The sequence below is a fragment of the Eutrema salsugineum genome, unplaced genomic scaffold (assembly GCF_000478725.1).
Source record: "Eutrema salsugineum unplaced genomic scaffold, Eutsalg1_0 scaffold_5, whole genome shotgun sequence".
NCBI classification, from domain to species: domain Eukaryota; kingdom Viridiplantae; phylum Streptophyta; class Magnoliopsida; order Brassicales; family Brassicaceae; genus Eutrema; species Eutrema salsugineum.
This window is the reverse complement of record NW_006256612.1, coordinates 923115-944047: the sequence shown is the minus strand read 5'-3', so window position 1 is coordinate 944047 and position 20933 is coordinate 923115. Positions and strand designations below refer to the sequence as shown.

General features: G+C 32.5%; 2 protein-coding genes across 2 annotated transcripts; one reads left to right on the top strand and one right to left on the bottom strand.

Annotated features, from left to right (window-relative positions):
• The first annotated feature begins 11333 nt into the window (after positions 1-11333).
• LOC112083868 lies at positions 11334-15060 on the top strand. The gene is made up of 5 exons (XM_024151937.1): positions 11334-11499; positions 12330-12391; positions 12849-13703; positions 13919-14461; positions 14680-15060. Exons 1-5 carry the CDS (start codon positions 11334-11336, stop codon positions 15058-15060), a joined length of 2007 nt encoding a protein of 668 aa, XP_024007705.1.
• A 1834-nt stretch (positions 15061-16894) lies between these two features.
• Positions 16895-17668, bottom strand: LOC112083867. Its single transcript, XM_024151932.1, has one exon. The coding sequence runs from the start codon at positions 17666-17668 to the stop codon at positions 16895-16897; it is 774 nt and encodes a 257-aa protein (XP_024007700.1).
• Between the last annotated feature and the right edge of the window lie 3265 nt (positions 17669-20933).

Sequence of the window (20933 nt, the reverse complement as noted above, 5' to 3'; positions counted from 1 at the left end):
TATAAAACTGACACATATGGTCATAGGTTGCTTAATTTTTCACGCTTGTTACATACTGGAGATAATGAGGAGAATGAGCCTTATATATTGGCTTCTCAAGCTAAAATGGTGTATTATGTAAAAGATCATTTTGAGCCGGAGTGGGATATTGCAGTACATTTTCAGCCTAGAGACAAATATGATATAGGTGATCTAAATTCTTCATAATAGTTTGATGGTAAGTGTGGTTGCTGATTTATATTTTTCAATCTTATAAAATTTATGTTATGCAGATTTTTCAAACTGGATTACGTGGAAAGTCCTTCCTCTTATTCGTTCGTATTTTCTAAATGTTCTTAATATCTTCACGGCATTTCCTTACTTTTCTGCAACAGAGGCATAACTCCCAAGTCAATATAGTTTTAAAGCCCATGATACAGCTAGACCACAATTGAGCAAGTAAAGTTTTATGCGATTCTCTAAGATCGATGTTAATGGCAGCAACAGAAAAGTCTGAACTTTGATGTTCGCTAGAGGTGAGGATAACCATGACAAGCAGGAAACAGAACCCAATTACCCATCAAATGTAAGAAACAGAAATTGAAAGCCTTTGAAAGGTCCTCCAGTTTCACCATTGATCCAAAAGTAAATAACGACCACAATAGAAGGTGAACCTCACGACGACGCTTCAAAATCTATGGGACTCAAGCTCGAACTCACTAAGATGAGCAACATATACAGGGGTCTAATACACCACCATAAGTCACTGCACAACTAACTCTGTTAGAAACGTGAACTTGCAAATGAACAGCATGCGAATAAAACACCATCACAGGTCAAAGCACAACCATATTCCAGAAACTCAAATGACTCTGCAGAGTAAAAGCCAATGAAGAAAAGCACGAAAATATGCATAAAGTAGAAAAGACTAATGCTTTCACCTGAAATAGTAACGACCAAGACCATGTTTGACACCCCGTTTGAACTCTCCAACATATCTACTTCCATCCTCAGAGGTATATACACCACACGGTCCAAACCCATCACACTGCCCACCGTTGTCACAGGTTCAATTATTTTTAAGTGAGAATTTTTTTAGTCGTCCAAAATAATTGAATTCTTTTTAATTATAAATTTCGCTACTTAATTGATTACAAGGGGGGAAATGAATTTACATCTTATCTATTATATAAAGACTCAGTTGAGTCTCACAAACTTGACACATCAGCACTCCTTTGAATGACACATCAGCTCATTTATTTGTTATTTCAAAACTTTAGTGAAACTCTAATTAATTTAAGCTAATTACTTTTATGTTCATTTTTCTGTGCACTGATTTATTTACCATCATGGACCTCATGGCTTTTTGACTCCCATTTTTGATGCTTCCTATTCTTAATGATGCTTCAAACGTTGTCTTAAATATTGGTCACTCATGTTTCAACGCATAAAAAATAATCAGCAAATATAGAGGAAAAGACATGGAAAGAAGTAAATATTACCTAAGATTTTCTAATAAATCTCTAATCCACGTTGTAACTTATGCAAATTTCTATATAGAAGCTTACTAAAGTGAATGCTGTTCACAAATCCACAGTCTAAGATTTATTTCTTGGTCATGGGCAGAGACATCTACATTTAATACCATCGTTTGTGTTCATTTAAAGGAAAAGAAGAATTTTGCTTTTAAAAAGAAGATTTTGTATGATGGTTTCGAGAATTCTGTGAAGAGTAAATAGCAAGACAAAGCTATAATAATAGTTTCTAAAATAATAATAATTCGGCGACGAAGCTATAATAATAATTTCTAAAAACTTTGTTTTAAGTTAAGCTGGTGTAAGTTATCTATTCAATTTATTTTTGTTTTAGAGAAAATTTTAAGGGAGAAAAATAATACTCTGAAAGACGTATTACATCCATTAGTAAATTTTTTAATATCTATGTTTTTACAAGAAATGATAAAAATCTCGTCTCAATGAATTATAATTAAAGAAATCTTTGTGGAGAAAAGATAAATATAATTTATATCATTTTATGTGCATGAAATGTAGCTTGTTTTATCTCCATCAGATCTTGGAATTGGAGTATTGGTTCTCCCAAGTACTGCAATAAAAAGCCACTGGAGCGGCAAAAGCCAAATCCGATGGTGAAAATGGAGAAAGACGTATTTTGTAAGCTTTTACGATAGCTGGTCATGCTTATCTAAAGTTCCAAACTCTACCTGTGATGCAAAAGATAATATATAGTATGAAATATCACAGATTTTCATGCTATATTCATTTCCTAACTTTTTTAATTTTAATGGAGATTGTGACGGTTTTGCCAATGAGAATATGAAAATTTTATGGAATAAAGTTATCCATTTATTTTGAGAATATACCTCTTAGGTTCCTAATCATAATATTTAGTATTTTCTGGATTCTCATATCTTTGTTTATGATGTTCAAGATAATTTTTCACATTGAAGACAACGTTTCTTAGTAGAGAAAATTTCTGATAAGATTTCATAAAACCAAAGAAAAATTCGAGAAAAAAACTAATTAAAACAAAATCACTTTAACAAAACAAGTTAACAACTAATTTCTCTAAACATATATATGGCCAGTCCAAAAAAACCAAAAATCTAAATTTTTTTTTTAACATCACCAAAAATCTAAATTAAATTTCAGTTTTTTTTTTGTTTTTGATCGACAGTCTAGATACCTAGAACGGTTTCGTTACCCAAACCGAAGATATCAAGTTTATGTAAATAATAATTTGTAGGTGGACACAAGCGCTTCTTGCTAGAATGTTTGCCTTCGAATTCTTCATGCGTGAAATGTGTGATATAATGAAGGAATTGTAAACTGAAATTTAAGAATAAAACTAAACTTCAGTTTTAAACATTATAAAAATATTAAAAAGAAAACCCACGCATATGCGTCGGTACTCATCTAGTCTATTATATATAGAGTGAGTTGTGTCTCACAAGTTTGACACATCAGCTCTTCTCCTTATGACACATCAGCTTTCAATTTATTATGAAAAAAATTTTAACACCAATATTAATTTTGTTTTTAATCCTAAAAATCAAAAAAGAAAGAAATATCAATTTTTTGTCATTAGCACTCATTATTATCTCATTAATCTCATTCATAGAAGTTAGAAAGATGAAATAAGATGGTTATCACGGTGATAGTTTTTAAATTTAGTTATCACGGTGATAGTTTTTATAAAGATAGTAAACTTCATCTAATGAAATAACTTGGTAAAACTGAGATGATTAATTTGCTGTGAATTATTTACTATCTTTATAATTGTAATCTCTTAACAAAATAGAGATGTGAGTTATTTACTAACTAAAAAATTATTTACGAACTAAAATAGAGAATCAAAAATAAACTATTTAAAGCTCTATTAAAATTCTTTTCGGCTAATTATATGATTATGTTTAAACATAACCAGTTGAAATGATTGATAAACCTTTTGTATTTTTAAAGTTGAAAATGTTACAACTACAATCACGAATGTAACTATGTAAGTAACCATTTTGGGAACAAACTTTAATACAATTAAAATTTACAGTTATCTTACTATATTTTCATGTATTGTATAGTCTTTCTAGAAGAATTTTATAATTGTAGGGTTTAAAATTTTAATATTTTTTTAATTCAAATGTTTCTTCGTCTAAAGTCATTGATTTGAGCTTATTATATGCTAATTTTCAGTACCTAAATTTTCTACTTCTACAGAAATCATCCCAACAAGTGAAAAAATGTCAAGAAAATAGAAATGTGCGACCAAAGCCTAAAAAATATTTTAAAATCATGCAAGTCTTCTTACCTGATAGCATATTGTAATGGAACTACAGAATCATAAGACGTCATTTTGAGAAAACTTGGGCTGATGGTTTTTGAATCTGAACTCAACTGCATCAATAAGACTGATGCTGCGCTTATTGAAAGTGTGAAGATTGTGATTCAAAACCAGACGAAGATGCTTAAAGTTGACATGTTTCTGATTCCCACAAGAGTATTGGTGGCTCTTTAGGCAAAAAAATCAAGGATGGAGAGTTCCATTTGTTGTTTAGAGGAGACAATGCTAATGTTATCTGTTACTTGACACTCAAGTTGGTAAAGTTTCACTCTTTTATCGTTTGTAAAGACTGCCCAAAAGTAGACGGCAATGCGTACTAAATTGAAGGTTGTTCCATCTTTTTTTCCGGGAATAACAGAGTAGAATTTGCGATGATATCACCACACCAACGGTAGTTTCTGTGTAGTTCAATGCACAGAATCAGAAGGATACAAAGAGTTTCTTGTGTTTATACATATGTGGTGAAGATTGTGTAGTCTACGGAAAATTTGCTTCTAGAAAAATTTAAAGAGAAAACTGCAGCATATACTAGCTATTAATAAGGTACTTCGTTATCTCCATTCTCATTATTTTTTTTTTGCTGCATTTTTAAAATTTGTGTAAAGAGAAAAATAGAAGAAGTAAAAGACAAAGAGAGAGTCAAAACTTACAGATAATACACCAAGGAGATGGCTAACAAAAAGAATGAGAGAGCGAAGGATATTGCTCTCTCCTCTAGGATGTACAAGAAGTTTTTTTGTATAGGTTTTGATTTTATTAAGAAACAAATAATTAAAGAATTTAAGTTCTTATAATGATAATTAGAGTAAACGAAAAGTATTTTACATTAAAAAAAATCAAGTAAAAAAGAGTAAAAAAACTATTATGGGAAGTTTACAAAAATATTGAATAAACAGAAACACTCAGAAAAGAGAAGAAAAAGTTATAACAAATCACATTACTCTAAATAGTAAAAATATTTTGTCACTTATCGAATAACTAATCCTCTATCTCGAATTAGGTTGTATTTGTTAAAGTATATTTCCTACCAATCAAAAATTAACTCCGAAACACTAAATATATATGAAATTTATCTTATTATATTAAACACAACTTAAAAAATCTAAATAATATACAAACCCGCGTGTACACGCAGATCTTCACCTAGTTTATTATATAAAGACTCAGTTGAGTCTCACCAGCTTGACACATAAACACTTCATCTTTTGCCACATCAGCTTGACACATCAGCCAAATTAATTGATATTTTCAATATTTCTATTCTTAATTTTATTTCTATTTATTTCATTCCCTTTTTAATTAATCAGAATATTAATTACAAATCGTTCCAACTTCACCATTCAAATATTTAATTCACATTACTTTATTGTATCTTTTCTAATAAACCATTCACCACCTCGAAACTCCTCTGTCCTATGACCATGAAAAGGACAAATCCCCTACCGCCATCGCGTCTTCTCTGTCTTACCTTTGTTAACTCCTAAATATACGCACACTATAAAAAAGTTTCATTGCATATCAAAGATCATTACCGCAAAAGCTGTACTAACCCCAATGATAAACCCTAGCTTTCACCTTCCCTTCTCTCTCCCTCAAAACCTCCCAAGTTTCTGCCGCCAACGTCTCACAAATCTCCCCCTCCGTTTTTGTGATGCGTGATATAGAAGTGCAGTGGCGTCCGCCATAGAATCCCTCATCTACAATTTATAGCTTTTTTTAACTGACGACTACGACCAGAAATCGTCCCATCCTTAAAAAAAAATAAACTATGAATCTAATCGTCTGAGAAGGTTGTGATTTTGATGGAGACCTTCATGGTTTTGAGTAGACATTACGTTAGAGCTGGATTACCTTCAGGGAGGTAATACATTACTTTAACTGAATGGAAGATTACATATGCGTTCCTGATAAAATTGTGTTTTGCATATTTGTTAGCATCCTCTCTAGAAAAAGAAGAGCTAACGTTTCAATGGCTTGAATGATAAATTCGAACCAGATGTTACAATTTACACTAATTTGGTTGTGGTGCCTAAAAATCTCCGAGACAGAGAGAGTGTTTTTTGGGATGGGGCATTGGAATAATGCTTACAAGTTCTTTACAGAAAATGTTGAAGATAATTTTTTGATACCGATCTTGTCTTTATCTGAGATGGTTTTGCTCTGTTAAGCAAAGCTGCACAATTGAAGATGCATGAAGAGTTAGTGGCGAATATGAAAGTTGCTGGAGATGTAAGTTGTCAAGATGAAGTAATGTTTGCTAAAGAAAGATGCTAGGGAGTCTAAAATAATTATTTTAAAATAGCATATTTATTTGATAGGATCACAAAATCTCCATGTTACTTGATAGAAATATGTATTCAATGTAAAATTTTATGAGAAATAATCAGGCAAAGAGTTTTTCTAATGAATTACATTTTGATTCTTAACTTGATGTTTGTAATTTGTCCATAGTTAACAATATACATGGAATAATAATTCTTTTAAATTTTGGATTTGTGCGATAGGCTATCTGGGTGTATTTTGTAATGAAGATGGTGATTTAAATTAAACTATTGTAGTATCTTACCTCTGAAGTCTGAACAATTGAAAGTAAAGCAAAACGAAAAATATAACATATTATACATCACGTTTTTTTGAATGTCACCAACAAACAAAAAAAAGACAAATAAGAGTTCCATAATGTAAATTTATCCAATATTTTTATAGAAAATGTAAAAAAAAAACAATTCATCCATGTTAAGACTATTTATACAATTTCGTAAATTTTTATGTAGGATATATGTTCCGATGTTTATAGCCAAAAATAAAATACAACAAAGTGGTTGGTAAATAGAACAAACCTAACCAAGTACTTAATGATTTGAGTGCTGAATCATAAAATAACCAATATCAAACAAAATTAGATTAGTTTGCTTTAGGACAAACGAATTAGTAAAAATTTTAATATCATCAAAAATATGGTATGTTTTTTAATTTGATTATGTAACTCATGTTCATGTGATATTGATGTAGAATAATAACCAAATATCTGAAGAAAATATTTATTTTAACAAAGTTTTCAAATTTGTATATTAGGATGACTAATTTCTTAGAAAGACTAATCAAATCACCAATTTATCAGATTACAAATATATATTCATATATATATATATATTTTATACAAAAAACCCCGCATATCTACGCAGTTATTCATCTAGTACTAATAAAAGTTGAAGCTATAGGCTTTTCAAAGCGTCCACATAGGATTTAAAATTTCAATTCTATTGGTCCACATCAACAAAAATAAGAAAAGTTTACAAATTCTAATATTATTGTTTAATAAGGAAATTAAAAAAGTTTACAAATTCTAATATTATTGTTTAATAAGGAAATTAAAAAAGTTTACAAATTCTAATATTATTGCTAAATAAAGAAATTCTCTATAATTTTTTTATTGGTCTACTTCAACAATGAAAAATAAAAAATTTACAAATTCTATTATTTTTTAAAAAAAATTATTAAAGATAAAGAAATTATATATAATTTATATTAATAATAAAAAACTAAAATAAATAATATTAAAATAGGAAATTTTTTAAAATTTAAATTAGATGTATACACATATTTAGAGACTCTTACATTAGCATCCAATTTTTGTAACATATAATAATTTTGAAATTTTTTTTCTGTATGTGCAACCATATCAAAAAAAATAAAAATAGAATTTGTAAATTTTCCTTATTTTTCAAATATTATTATTGTTTTTTTTTTAAAAAAATTATTTAAGATAAAGAAATTATATATAAATTTAAATTAATAAAAACTAAAAATAAAAATAAGTAATGTTAAAATAGATGTATACACACATATTTAGAGATTCTTACATTAGCATCCAATTTTTTATCACATAATTATAATAATTTTAAGTTTTTTTCTGAGTGTATAACTATGTCAAATAAACCAAAAAAAAATAGAGTTATGTTTCACAAAAAAAAAGAATCATTACAACATAAAAAAACCAACGTGACTAAAATATATGTTTAACTATTTGCTAAATTATAAAGAATATAATGGAAAGAGATATAAACAAAGCCACTACAAATATTGAAAAAAGACTATAAAATCTCCAAAGCTTGGCCACTGAATTTGAGAAGAATAATATATTCTAAGCAATCCGAAAAACATGTCAAATGATTGATACTCGACACTTTTGAAAAACGTAGCAGTGAAAATAAAAAAAGAGGTTTCATCATTAAGGCAAATATTGATACTCGACACTTTTGAAAAACGAAGCACTGAAAATAGAGAAAAAGGTTCCATCATTTAAGCGAAGGAGACTAAGGTATTCGAGGAAGATTTTTTTGAAATTACATGGCATCTATCGGAGTTTTAACAACCTAACATGAACCACTAAGGTAACATCCGAATACATTCGGTAAGCCTCAAAACAAAGAGGCTTTTAAATTTTATTACTAAGAAAAGTTAAAGCTATATGCCTCTAAGAATATCCACATAGAATTTAAAAGTTCAATTCTATTGGTCCACATCAATATTTAAAATTAATTTTTTAAAAAAATCCAATTATTAACAAAAAATTATATTTATAGAAAAATAAAAGTTGAAGCTATATGCATCTAATGACATCCACATAAGATTTAAAATGTTAATTTTATTAGTCTACATCAATAACTAAAATTTAAAAAAATTCTAAATTATAAAATTACATTTTTAATACAAAACAATATAAGAAAATTGTTAATTAAAATTCTTAATAACAGTTAAAGCTATATTATTTTCAATATTAAACTAGGAAAATTGGAAAATCTTGAATTTAAATTAGATCTATGCACATATATTTAGGGGCTCTTCATTAGCAATCAAATTTTTGTCACATACTTTAATAAATTTTAAGTTTTTTTTCCCTTTGTGTGCAACCATTTTAATTAAAAAAACAAAAATATAGAGTTAGGTTTCACTAAAAAATGAGTTATTACAACGTAAAAGAACAAATTTGACTAAACTATCTGTTTAAATATTAGCTAAATTACAAAGAATACGATGAAATGAGATATAAACAAAGCCACTACAAACTGCTTTAATATTGAAAAAGAGACCATAAAATCTCTAAAGTTTGACCATCGAATTTGAGAAGAATGATAAATTCCAAGCAATCCAAAAAACATGTCAAATGATTGATACTCAATACTTTTAAAAAATGAAGCACTGAAAATAGAGTAAGAGGTTCCGTCATTAAGGCGAAGGAAACTGAGGTATCCGAAAAAGATTTTTGGAATAATATGGCATCTAACGGGGTTTTAACAACTTAATCTGAACCACAAAGGTCACAATTAGCTGACCAAGCAATATCTGAATACATTTGGTAAGTTTCAAAACAAGGAGGAGAGACCAAAATCACTTGCCGTAAAGGGCCTCATGTGAGATTTTCCACCTTTGATTTCTAAATCTATTACTAATAAAAGTTAAAGTTATATGTCTCTAAAAGTGTCCACATAGGATTTAAGAGTTTAATTTTATTGGTCCACATCAATATTTAAAATTAAAAAAATTCCAAATTTTAAAATTATATTGTTAACAAAAAATTTATTTATAGAAAAATTTATAAAATAATACTGTTAACAAATTTTTTATTATTAATAACAGTTAAAGCTATATTATTTTCAACGCATCCACATCAGCATTTAAAAATTTAATTTTATTCGTATATATCAAAATTGTAATTTTTTAAAAAAAAATTATAATTCTAATATTATTGTTAAGAAAATAAATTAAAAACTAAAGAAATTTCTATTAACAAAAAACAACATGATATTCAAATCTTCAATATTACTGTTTAAGTTATAAATTTAATGGGGGAATTGCTAAAAATAGGCCACAATATGATTCCAAATGCAAATGTATACCCCAAATTCAACCTATTGCAAAAATATGTCAGAAGGGTAGAGAAATTACCATTATCTCCTACATGAGTAAACAATAAAACGGATGTCTCAATTACGATTATAACCCTTCGAAGTCTGCAAATACTAATGAAGTCTGCTCAGCAGACTGATAAAGAAGTCTACTATAATATTAAATATTATTTTAAAATTTAAAAATTATATAAAAATAATGTAAACTGAAGTTTATTTCCATAAATCAAATGTCAACAAGTATGATCTATAAAATTATAATTTAATAAATATGAATCATTTTTAACCATCTAAGTTAAACATAAAAAGTTAAAACTTTTAAACTAGGGCTGCAGAGCAGACTGATAAAGAAGTCTGCTATATTATTAAATCTTATTTTAAATTTTAAAATTATATAAAAATAATGTAAACTGAAGTTTGTTTCTATAAATCAAATGTCAACAAGTATGATCTATAAAAATTATAATTTAATAAATATGAATCATTTTTAACCATCTAGGATAAACATAAAAAGTGAAAAGTTTTAAACTAGGGCTGCAGACTTCTTTATCAGTCTGCTCAGCAGACTATGGATCGAAGTCTAGTCAAACCAGAATAATTAACCTAACCGGAATTTTTAACATAGTATATAAAGAAACTTACCAGTCGTTACCATAAATAAAAAAAACCTAGATCACTGTAAAACGGCGCTGCACTCTGGTCCCTCTCGCCGCGACTCTCTCTCGCAGTAAGCCTTTCCCGGCGCTCCCCATCTCTTCTTTTCTGTTTCTGATGCATATGTTGTTTCATATATATCACTACATATATTGTTGCTGCAGATCTCAGCCGGCGTCTTCATCGTTCATAGTTATCTCTCCAGATCTGTGAGTTATTCGCCATTACATTCTCTGTTTAGTCCGTATCTTATTGTTTACTGGTTTGTCCTTTAAAATTGTTCTTTTGTTCTTTTGTCCTTTTGCTTTACTGTTTTTTTAACAGATCTAAGTAAAAATACTTTTTTCACAGATTCCGTGAGCAAGTAAGTAAATATTTCGATTTTTTCTTTATTTCAAGATTTACCTTTTTTATTATTTTGTTGTTTAGCGAGTAAGAAATATTTGTTTGGAAAGCTTGTTTTTGTTGTTTTGTTTTTAGCTGCAAAGTTATTATGTGGTCGTATCTGTTTTAGTTTTTTGTTTGTTAACTTCCAAGTTTGTTTGCTTGATCTGTTCAGAGTAATACCGATAAGCTACACCAACAGCTCATCTTCCAAAGCAAGCTATGACAGCGGGTGTGCCAAAGCTGATGGAGACTTTGGGATACCTGAATGATGCTATTGCGGCCTTCGATGTAGATTGGAAGAGTCTACAGCTCCAGAGACGTTTGGCAGGAAGTTCTATAGTTGCCCTGAAATATTAGGCGAATGTGTATAGTTTTAATGAGGTTTTTCTCAATATGTGTATAGTTTTAATGTTATTCATCGAGTATAACTGAAGTTTTCGTTTGTCATATGTGTAGGATAAACCGGGTCACATCTCCAAATGGTGGGATCTAGCCATTGAAGAGCAGCTGACCATTCTTCAAATACGAATTGACAAGCAGAGCGAAAGGATGTTCCGTGACAACCGAACAGCCCTCCTGCAATCATATGAGAATCGGTTGTATGCATTGGAGGATCGCCTTGCTGCAACCGAGAAGACCATTAGCGAGATCGAGGAGTTCATAGGGTTCATTCAGAGTGAAATTGTTGGAGTGAAAGAAGCACTTGCTAATCGAGGTTCTGATATCCTACTTTGTGTTTTTTTAGTTATTTTTGCAGTAATCTCTTGTGTTTTCATGCGTTGGGAAGTAGAATAGAGGACCAAGAGACTTGTGTAACCTTTAAGTAGACTAGTTGGGATAAAACATATGTGTTTGACTTCTATGGTGATTAATGTTGGTGTTTACTGTTGCATATACATTGTTCGTATACTGGGGAATCTATGTGCACTTTGTGTATTGTGTACATATGCAGGCCGTGAGTTAAGGGTCTCTACATACAATCTCTAAAACTACTTTTCATATGATATTAATAAAAAACACATGCAGACTTCGTAGACAGACTTCTTAAACAGACTTAATATGCAGACTTCGTAGACAGACTTCTTAACCAGACTTAATATGCAGACTTCTTAAGCAGACTTAATATGCAGACTTAATACGTCGAATAAACTAAACCAGATAGTTTTAAAATTATATTGCAAACCAGCTATAATTGGCTAAACCAATTGCGTTTAAATAACGAAATCGATAAACCACATTGAACTGGTACGACGGTTATTGAACTGGTACGACGGTTATTGAAATGGTACGATGGTTATTGAACCGGTACAACGGTTAAATAGGTTTCTACGGTCATATATAAGACTTTCTATGAACACTGTACTAACACAAATCGGTAAAAAAAAAACTATTGTCGTTTGGGTTTAGTTCTCGGAACTTGTCGCTGGTTTTTACAGTACATCCGTTTACCGTTTAAGGTAAGTCGAATTTAATGCCGACTTCTCTTTTGGATAGAAGTCGTCTGTGTAATTCACAAACCCTAATCTCCTTCGCTTTCTATTCTAGATCTGGTGTCGCCGCCGTCCGTAACTGTTTATTTCCGCCATTCCGCCGTTGGTCGTGGAAAGGTATTTGGCTGTACTAATTTCTTATAATTTGTAAATAAATATCTTTACGGGTTCCAAGTTCCTGGTCGTTTGGGTTTCTACATCGGTTTTTATAAAAATCGGACAACACCGAGTAGATATTTCCAAAGTCGGACAAAAATCGAATACCCGTTTCCAAGTTTCTAGTTGCTGTGAATTAGAGATATCTGTACTTTTTTTTATTTATTAAACGGACTTGTATAGTGTTTAGGCGAACTATTTTGGAAGTATTATCTCGTAAAAAGGAGTTCAAAACGGAGTTCAAAACGGGTTGTGTTTTTTTAGATAACTTTGTCGGCGGCTAGATTTTTGAAACTTTTTTAATTACACTATTAGGTCTATAGACTTCAATTGCAGACTTAGTTGGCTGACTTCGTGTGCAGACTTCTTCGGAAGTCTTCATAAGTAGACTTCTTGAATATTGGACTTCGTTTTGCAGACGTCAGAACAACCAATGGAAAACCCAGAGTTCCCCCCGCGTCTCTTCTCGAAAGGCGATGAGCCGTCTCCGCTGAAAAGCATCGGTTACTATAGCAGTGAGACGAAGCTGATGACTGCACTTGAGGAAGCACTCACACAAGATGAGTGGGAAGAGATATTGAACTCTAGACTGGGAGTGTTCTTGAAGTTCAGTCAGTTGGATTTCGGCTGGGCATCTAGACTGGTCCATTACATTCTCGGCATGCAGCTAGTTTGCAAGAAAAAATTTGAGATTTGGAGCCTCGTAGGTCTAATCCCGATCCGCTTTTCTTTGAATGAGTTCAAACATATTACTGGCTTGAATTGCGAGTACGTGGACAACCTCGAGGATCCGGTGGTTGAGATAATTGATGAGATGAAAGATTTCTGGGAGCGATTGGGAGTCAATCAGGAGTTGGGCCCGAGCACTGAAGATTTGATAGAAGCTTGTAAGGAATGCGGGTCGTGGTCTGAGGATCGGTTGAGGCTGGGATACCTTAGCATTTATACTAGTTACATTGAAGCACGAAAGCCATCTTCAGCTACTCGGGCTAGGTTGGCAAGGCTTGTGATAGATTTAGAAGCGTTTGAAAACTACCCTTGGGGAAGAGTGGCCTTCAAAAACCTGATGCGGTCGGTGAAGGAGAAAGAAATTTGGAAGTCGTCGTACACCATTGAGGGGTTTGTTCAAGTACTACAAGTCTGGGTTTACTTTGCTCTTCCCGACTTTGCTGCTAAATTTGGTGAACCACTTCCAGGCGACCACAATGTACCGCTGATAGCTTTCAAGGGATCCAGGGGGAGGAAATTTATGAAAGAGAATATGCTCCGACAGGTAAGTAGTCTGAATTCATACTTGGTTGACTATTATATCGGCAGACTTATTTAGTAGACTTCTACTGCAGACGTCTGTAGTATACAGCAGACTAATTAGGCAGACTTCTTAGGCAGACTTCTTAGGCAGACTTCTTAGGCAGATTTCTTAGGAAGACTTCTTAGTTTTGATTTCCGCATTATACGTTATATAACTCTGTTTTGATTTCCATGTAGACACGCATTAACAACTACGTTGTTAAGGAATTCTTCGACATGTTTCCGCGCTGGGAAATTGAAGACGATGATGAAGAAGACGAGAGGACTGACAACATCATCAAAGCGATGTATGGTCATTTTGGCCCTAAACAATGGACATGGGAAAGGAGTCATTGGCCTCCAACAGGTGTGACCAAGTATGTCAAGTCCGAAGGGTCTGTCGATCTGAAGAGGCGATCGGAATCAGTTGGTGATCAAGGAAGTCGGAAGCGGTTCTGCCCAGCCTCTGGTGAGGAAAATGAGTCAATGGTCACGATTCTGAAGGACCACATGGACGACTGCTTCAACAAGATGATGGATGGGTTGAGTAGTTGTGAATCTCATATCAAACTACTCAACACAAAGTTGGGAACGGTGGAGCACAAATTAGAGGCAGTGATCCTCCAAGCTGGGACCGGAGGTACAAAGGAGGATGTGGCTCAGACTGGTGAAGCAGACGCCGAGGGCGCAAAACCTGTTGGCGACGATCAAACGGACGCGGAAGCCGATCCTAATATCGGGGTTAGTCCAAAACCCGCTCCAAAGAAAAGAGGAAGGAAACCCCGGAAAAAATTAAAATTCCATATTTGTTTTCAAACTTCTCATCGAACCTTACCAATCTGTTTAAAAACCTTAAAAATGTTGTCACCACTAAATATTTAATGTTTTTATTTGTACTCTTTAATGTTTGATGTTTGGTTTCGTTTCATTGATGTGTGTTTAAATCTTTATATTTGCAGAGTAATTTTATGTCTAAGCAAAATGAACAAACTGATGTTCCAAGTGAGAGCGTGAACGATGGTACGCAGGGAACTCCAGAGCCAAGCGTCGTTATGGTTGATCCAGCAAAATGCGACATCGACTTCGATCAGGTCCAGAAAGATAAACACGAGAAAGGCAAGAAGGCGGCACAACTGGTTGCTCGTGCGAAGAGTGAACGTCTACGAAAGTTGGCTCCTACACAGCAAAGCCCGTTCAAACCCAACAACACAGCGAAGGAAATAATCCCAAACAAAAATGTCCGAGGGTGCGGATATGATCCGTTTGATATGAAACACGTGAAGCAAAAGATCGGTGTGCTAACTGATTGTCTGAAAAAGATTCGTAAGTCTTTGTTTTAGAGTTAGCATAAAGCAGACTTTCCATTGTAAGAGTAGTGGATGATATTGTAAAATGGTGGTGTTTTCAGGAACTATCTGAAGTGGGTAAAATGGTCATCCGTGGACTGGTACTTCATTCTAAGAGTTCCAAAACAATGGCTAGCAGACACTGTAAGTTACGCGAGTGTATATATGATATGAACACAACATATTACTCTCTGCTTGAATAATTGTTTTCATTGAATATGCAGCACATGGAAGCTGGGATTAACCTACTCAGGCTGCGATTTACAAAGCATCTTGAGTGGTTTAGGTCCGACAGGATAACATTTCCTCGACTCTTACTTTGCAACGATGTGGAGGTACAAGTACAAGGAGTTCGTGGACTCTCACGCCAACCCTGATGGTTTAGGCAAGCTCCTTCCAGCTGGCTCGTTCGAGTACTACACTGGCGCAGCCCCAACCTACTGCGTTAGTAACAAGACGTGGGGGTATGATGTGGATGACCTGTACTCGATGTTACACATCACTGATGATCACTGGGTGGCAATGTGGATTTCGATTCCGATGAAGCATATTGTCATTTGGGATAGCCATGCGATTACTCATGCATCGGATATTCAGATTGAGGCTGCTGTGACTCCGATTACCGTCTTGGTTCCCTACATACTCCGTGAGTGTGCACCTGCTGAAGACCGTATCAATCTGACTTATGATCCATTCACGTGGGAGCGAATCAAGGGGCATTTGATCCCACAAAACAAACAAAGTGGTGACTGTGGCGTTTACTACTTGAAGTACCTTAAATGCCATGCTCTAGGGATGCCATTTCCGAAGACCTTGTGCGATGCAAACATTAAAAACATCCGAGACAAGCTGGCAGCCGAGATATTTGACGAGACAGGAGTAATCGGCACAGAGAAGTATGAGTATCCATGGCTGGACGTATACGAAGGTAAGTGATATGTCCAACTATGTATATTCTGTAATGAAAGAGAAAGGACTCTCGTTGGGTGTGGTATGGTTGGAAGTTTTTGGTTAACCTGCCAGAATTGTTGTTCTCTTATTTAACTGTAATGTTCCTAACTAATTTCGGTTTGTTTAGTAATATTTAGAACAATGGTGTGGTTGTATGTTTTGGAGGCTAAACGCTTGTAATAGACTAGTGTGGCTTTTGTGATAATTCACGTACTCTAAGGTTTACCCTAATCATAGCTTACTATATCGCATAGTTTATGACAATAATTAAGAATGATCGTACATAGACATGAAACAGAGTTTAGTTCAGTAGTGTTTCCCTTACCTGGTGAAGCAGACTTCTTGTGCAGACTACGGTAGAAGACTTCTAGTTGTAGTCTTCAGTGTAAGTCTGCTATTATAGTTTTAGGGTTTTATCTTGACTTCAACGACTGCAAAAAAAAAACAGAGGAAATTAACTTCGACCAAATGTAACCCTTAAAGTATGAGGTAACATAACACTTACACAATCCGGTCTAGTATGTCCTGGTTGGTGACATTTCAAACAACTGTACTGTTTGTGGATCTTACGGGGTTTCTTTTGCTTATGCCTCGAAATTTCCAGCCAAGTTTGCCATCTTGACTTCCTCTGCCTGCCTTTTTTACGTCGGACCTCCGGAGGTAGACATTGTGTTGTTTCATCGGTTATCATTGCAATGCTTGGAGGATATATATTATGCGAGTACACTGCATACAAGTAATCTTTGGAGTATGTCGGGCATACAAGAGTGGCCAGATGCATATGCATTGCATCTGAAACGGCTATAACATGAGAGCTAGGTATTTTCTCAATATCATACACGCCACACCCACACTTTTGAAGTTCCAAATCAACGACTCAGTTATGTGATCCTCCTTTCACATTGAATCGCCAACCATCTATGCCTTCAACCGTCAACTTATCAGCATAATGTGAACGAATTGCCAACAAATATTCAACTCCTCGAGTATGGTTGGTTGGAAGACTCAAAGCATCTTCCCGCCTTTTACAAAACCACTTTTTTAGCTTCGCCCGTAAGTACTCCAACAGGAATACTATGGAAAATCCCCGTGCCCGTTTGAGAGCAGAGTTGATAGACTCTGCGATGTTGCTCGTCTTTATATTGTATCTATCACCTGGAAAGTGAACTCTTGACCACAACTGAATGCCTGCCTCCTCCAGGTACGTTGCAAGGTCAGGTTTTATATGCCTTATCTCGTCCATATAACGGTTAAAATCATGTACCGTATATGCATACGCAACACGTTTGACTAAGTACATAAGATGCTTCCCCTTAAACTTAGTGACAATATTGTGTTGCAGATGATAATAGCATATACCGCGTGTTACCCATGGTAATACAGTCTCACATGCCTTCTTAATGGAATGATGCCGGTCTGAAACTATCACCAACGGATACTCGTCTGTAAAACACTCCCGCAATTTTCTAAAAAACCATTCCCATGCGTGATCATTCTCAGAGTCCACTATTCCAAAAGCTAGTGGAAATATCTGGAAGTTACCATCTTGTGCTGTGGCCACTAGCAGAGTCCCTTCATACTTTCCAGTCAGATGACACCCATCGACAACAATGACCCATTCTCCAAATACAAGAGGCAACTGAGCCGCCATCTGCAAAAAAGGTAAACCACACAAGATAAACCGTGTTTTCCAAGTAACATATAGAAGTCTGCTATAATCGGCTAAACGTCTAAACATTCAAGAAAATTCATCACTTTCTAATTATAACACATATCAACGTGAAACTCACGTATATGGAACCAAGAAAGGCAGATCAACATGTCCAAACAATATATTTATTTTAGCATATACCATTAATTCGAAAACAAATTTTTTGTTAAAATAATTAGGCAGACTTCAAATGTTGTCTGCTGTGTTATTCTCCTTCGCCAGGCAGACTTCAGAGGCAGACTTCTTTTGAAGTCTGCTAATATGTGCCAATTACCGTTCAAATCTACAAAAATTATAACTATTAATGTATAACACATAAGCATACAAAATTAATACAGGTAAAGGAAATATACCTTCTAAACAAGAATAAAAATTAAAAAAAAATTTCATCACACAAAAGTTTTTAAAAAGTACTTTTTAAAAACGAAAAAAATGCAGACTTCCAGCAAAACTCCACCGGTTGCTTTCACGAAGAAGTCTGCCAAAAAGACATGGTTACTTTTGCAATTGACCAAATGTTTGACTTTCGTAATAGACTTCTATATGAAGTCTGCATAAGAAAAAGGTTATTTCTGTAATTGACCAAATGTTTGACTTTTACAGCAGACTTTTAAAGAAGTCTGCTGTAAGAGGCAAGAAGTCTTCTGTTAATGTGAAGTCTGCTGACGAAGTCTACACTACCAACGAAGTCTGCTGCAGGTTATTTCTGCAATTGACCAAAGTTTGACTTTCATAGCAGTCTGCTGAGAGGTTATTTTTGCATTTGACCAATGCTGAATTAAATTAATCATAATTCGTAGCTGACTTCTTTAGACGTCTACTCGAACAGTCAAAGGTGGTCAACATCTTGGTCAAATGCAAAAATAACCTTTCAGGTCAAACTTATCTTTTTCAGACGTCTCCACGAAGTCTGCAGAAAAGGTCAAAGTATAATATTTTTCGGTCAAATGCAAAACTATTCTCGCTTTTCGACAGCCTGAAATAGAAGTCTAAACGTTGTTTTTTTGTATTCAAATGAAAATTCGCTGACTTACAAAGAAGTCTACTTTCAAAAAAATACCAAAAGGTCAATTGCAAATCTAACATTTTACGTTGACTAGCAGACTGTAAAAGAAGTCTACTTTCGCGAAACATAGCCCAATGTTAAAGAAAAGATTTAGATGTTTACCTCCTTCCAATTTGAACTCGATTAACTTTGACAGAAGTTCAGAATTTTTGAGATGCACTGAAAGGAAACCAGCCCAGAACTCGGTTATCCAAGAATCTCACAAAATATATGATTTGCGAATTCAAACATAACAATGTCGACCAAGAAAGAGATTTTTAGATGAAACCAGATAGAAATTTGAAGAGAGAATGAAGTTTGAGCGGCCAAATAAGCATTTAGAGCTTCAAGTGCAGATGGGCAAGCATTAAGAGCTTCCATTTTGGTTGGTAATGGTAGTTGGCGAAATTGAAAATGATGGCATTTTCGTGAATACTTGAAATATCTTAGGATGGTTATGTCTTTTTCGAATTACCTAAAAAATTCGATAATTATAAATATAATGGCATTTATGTTATTATATGTGGCTTTAGGGAGAAAGTGGGGAGAAACTGGCTAATATTGAAGAGGGAGATAAAAGAGGTTAGATTTGCATTTGACTTCAATTTTGAGGTCATATGTGCAAGAAGCCCTAAATTTAATTTGTTATCTATAATAAAAATATATCCTACTTATACAAGATTAAGTTACTTGATTTTAAAGCTTTTCACGTAAAATTTTAAATAACTAATAATCATGATTTATATTCATCTAAATTTTTGTTACATATGCAAAACATATTTTCACATAACCTCATGTAATATATAATGTGAAAATAAACGAAAAATTACATTTTGTATATTCGATTTGGAATTGCAATAGATTAATAGAAATTCTTAGTTTTTATTTTTTCAATTGTTATTAATTTTTCTATATTTGTATGTATTAAATTGTACCGGTTTTGCTTACGTAATTATAATTAGAAAAAGTGAGAATGAATATAATAAAACTGAATATAATCATACAAAAATTATCAAAATATATAAATAAGATTGAAAAAACATATATAACAAGAATAAAAATGAACATGATGAAAAAAAATTTCATTCTTATTAGAAGAGATGATGTATAATCATTGAAAAATTAATTAAAATTTAATTCAACCAATTGAATAAAATATTTTAATTCACATATTTTGTGTGATTTTATTCATATCATATTCAACTATTATTTTGGTTTCAAAACTAAAGCTGTTATTAATCTCAAAGTAAATATTTTATTATTAGTTGTTTTTTAAATTAATAAATCAAAACAAAATTTTGTATTGGTTAAACAAGAGCAGAAAAGATTAAATTTTAATTTTATTTTTTAAATAATATATATATATATATAATTAAAATAAAAGTGAAAATGATAAAAAAACGATTTTTTATTCTTGATTTAAAGAAGTGAATGTATAATATTTTATCATCATATCAATACTATGTTTAAAAAGTAGCATTTGATTAATTTGTAAAATTTTTAGGTAGTTTGAGTACATATATTAACTAATAAGTGTTTAATAAAATAAACATTTTTGAAATACGACATATATATATTAAACAAAACTGTTAAAATATTACAATTTACATTAAAATTATTATATTAACATTATTATATTTTTAATATATTATCAAAACACTAATATATAAAATTTATATCATCATAGATGTAGTTGATTGTATATAATTTTTATCAACAAAATACCCACGCGTAATGTGGACGCAAAATCTAGTATTAATTATAAATAAATAATCATCTATAAATTGACCACCACTAAATTAATGATAGTTAAGATTTTTTAACAATTTTCTTTGGAAAACGGCGTTTATATAAAAAACCAGAAGTCGTTTAAGATCAAGGTAATAGACTAATAGTGTTTGATATTTGTGTGTTTAATCATATTTGTTATATGCTTTTGTTCTGGGTTTGACATGAATGAATCGAAATCAACTTTTAAATCAGGGGTTGACATGAATGAACAGATTGCATTTTTGTCTTTGTCTCCTAGGTTTAAACTATTGTCTCTTTTATTCTGAAATGGAAAACAGAAACTTTTATAACCAATGATAGTTTATGAGAAACAATCAATTCACTTAACCGCCGGTTCAACATTTCAATCTGTCTCCCACCAAAGGTCGT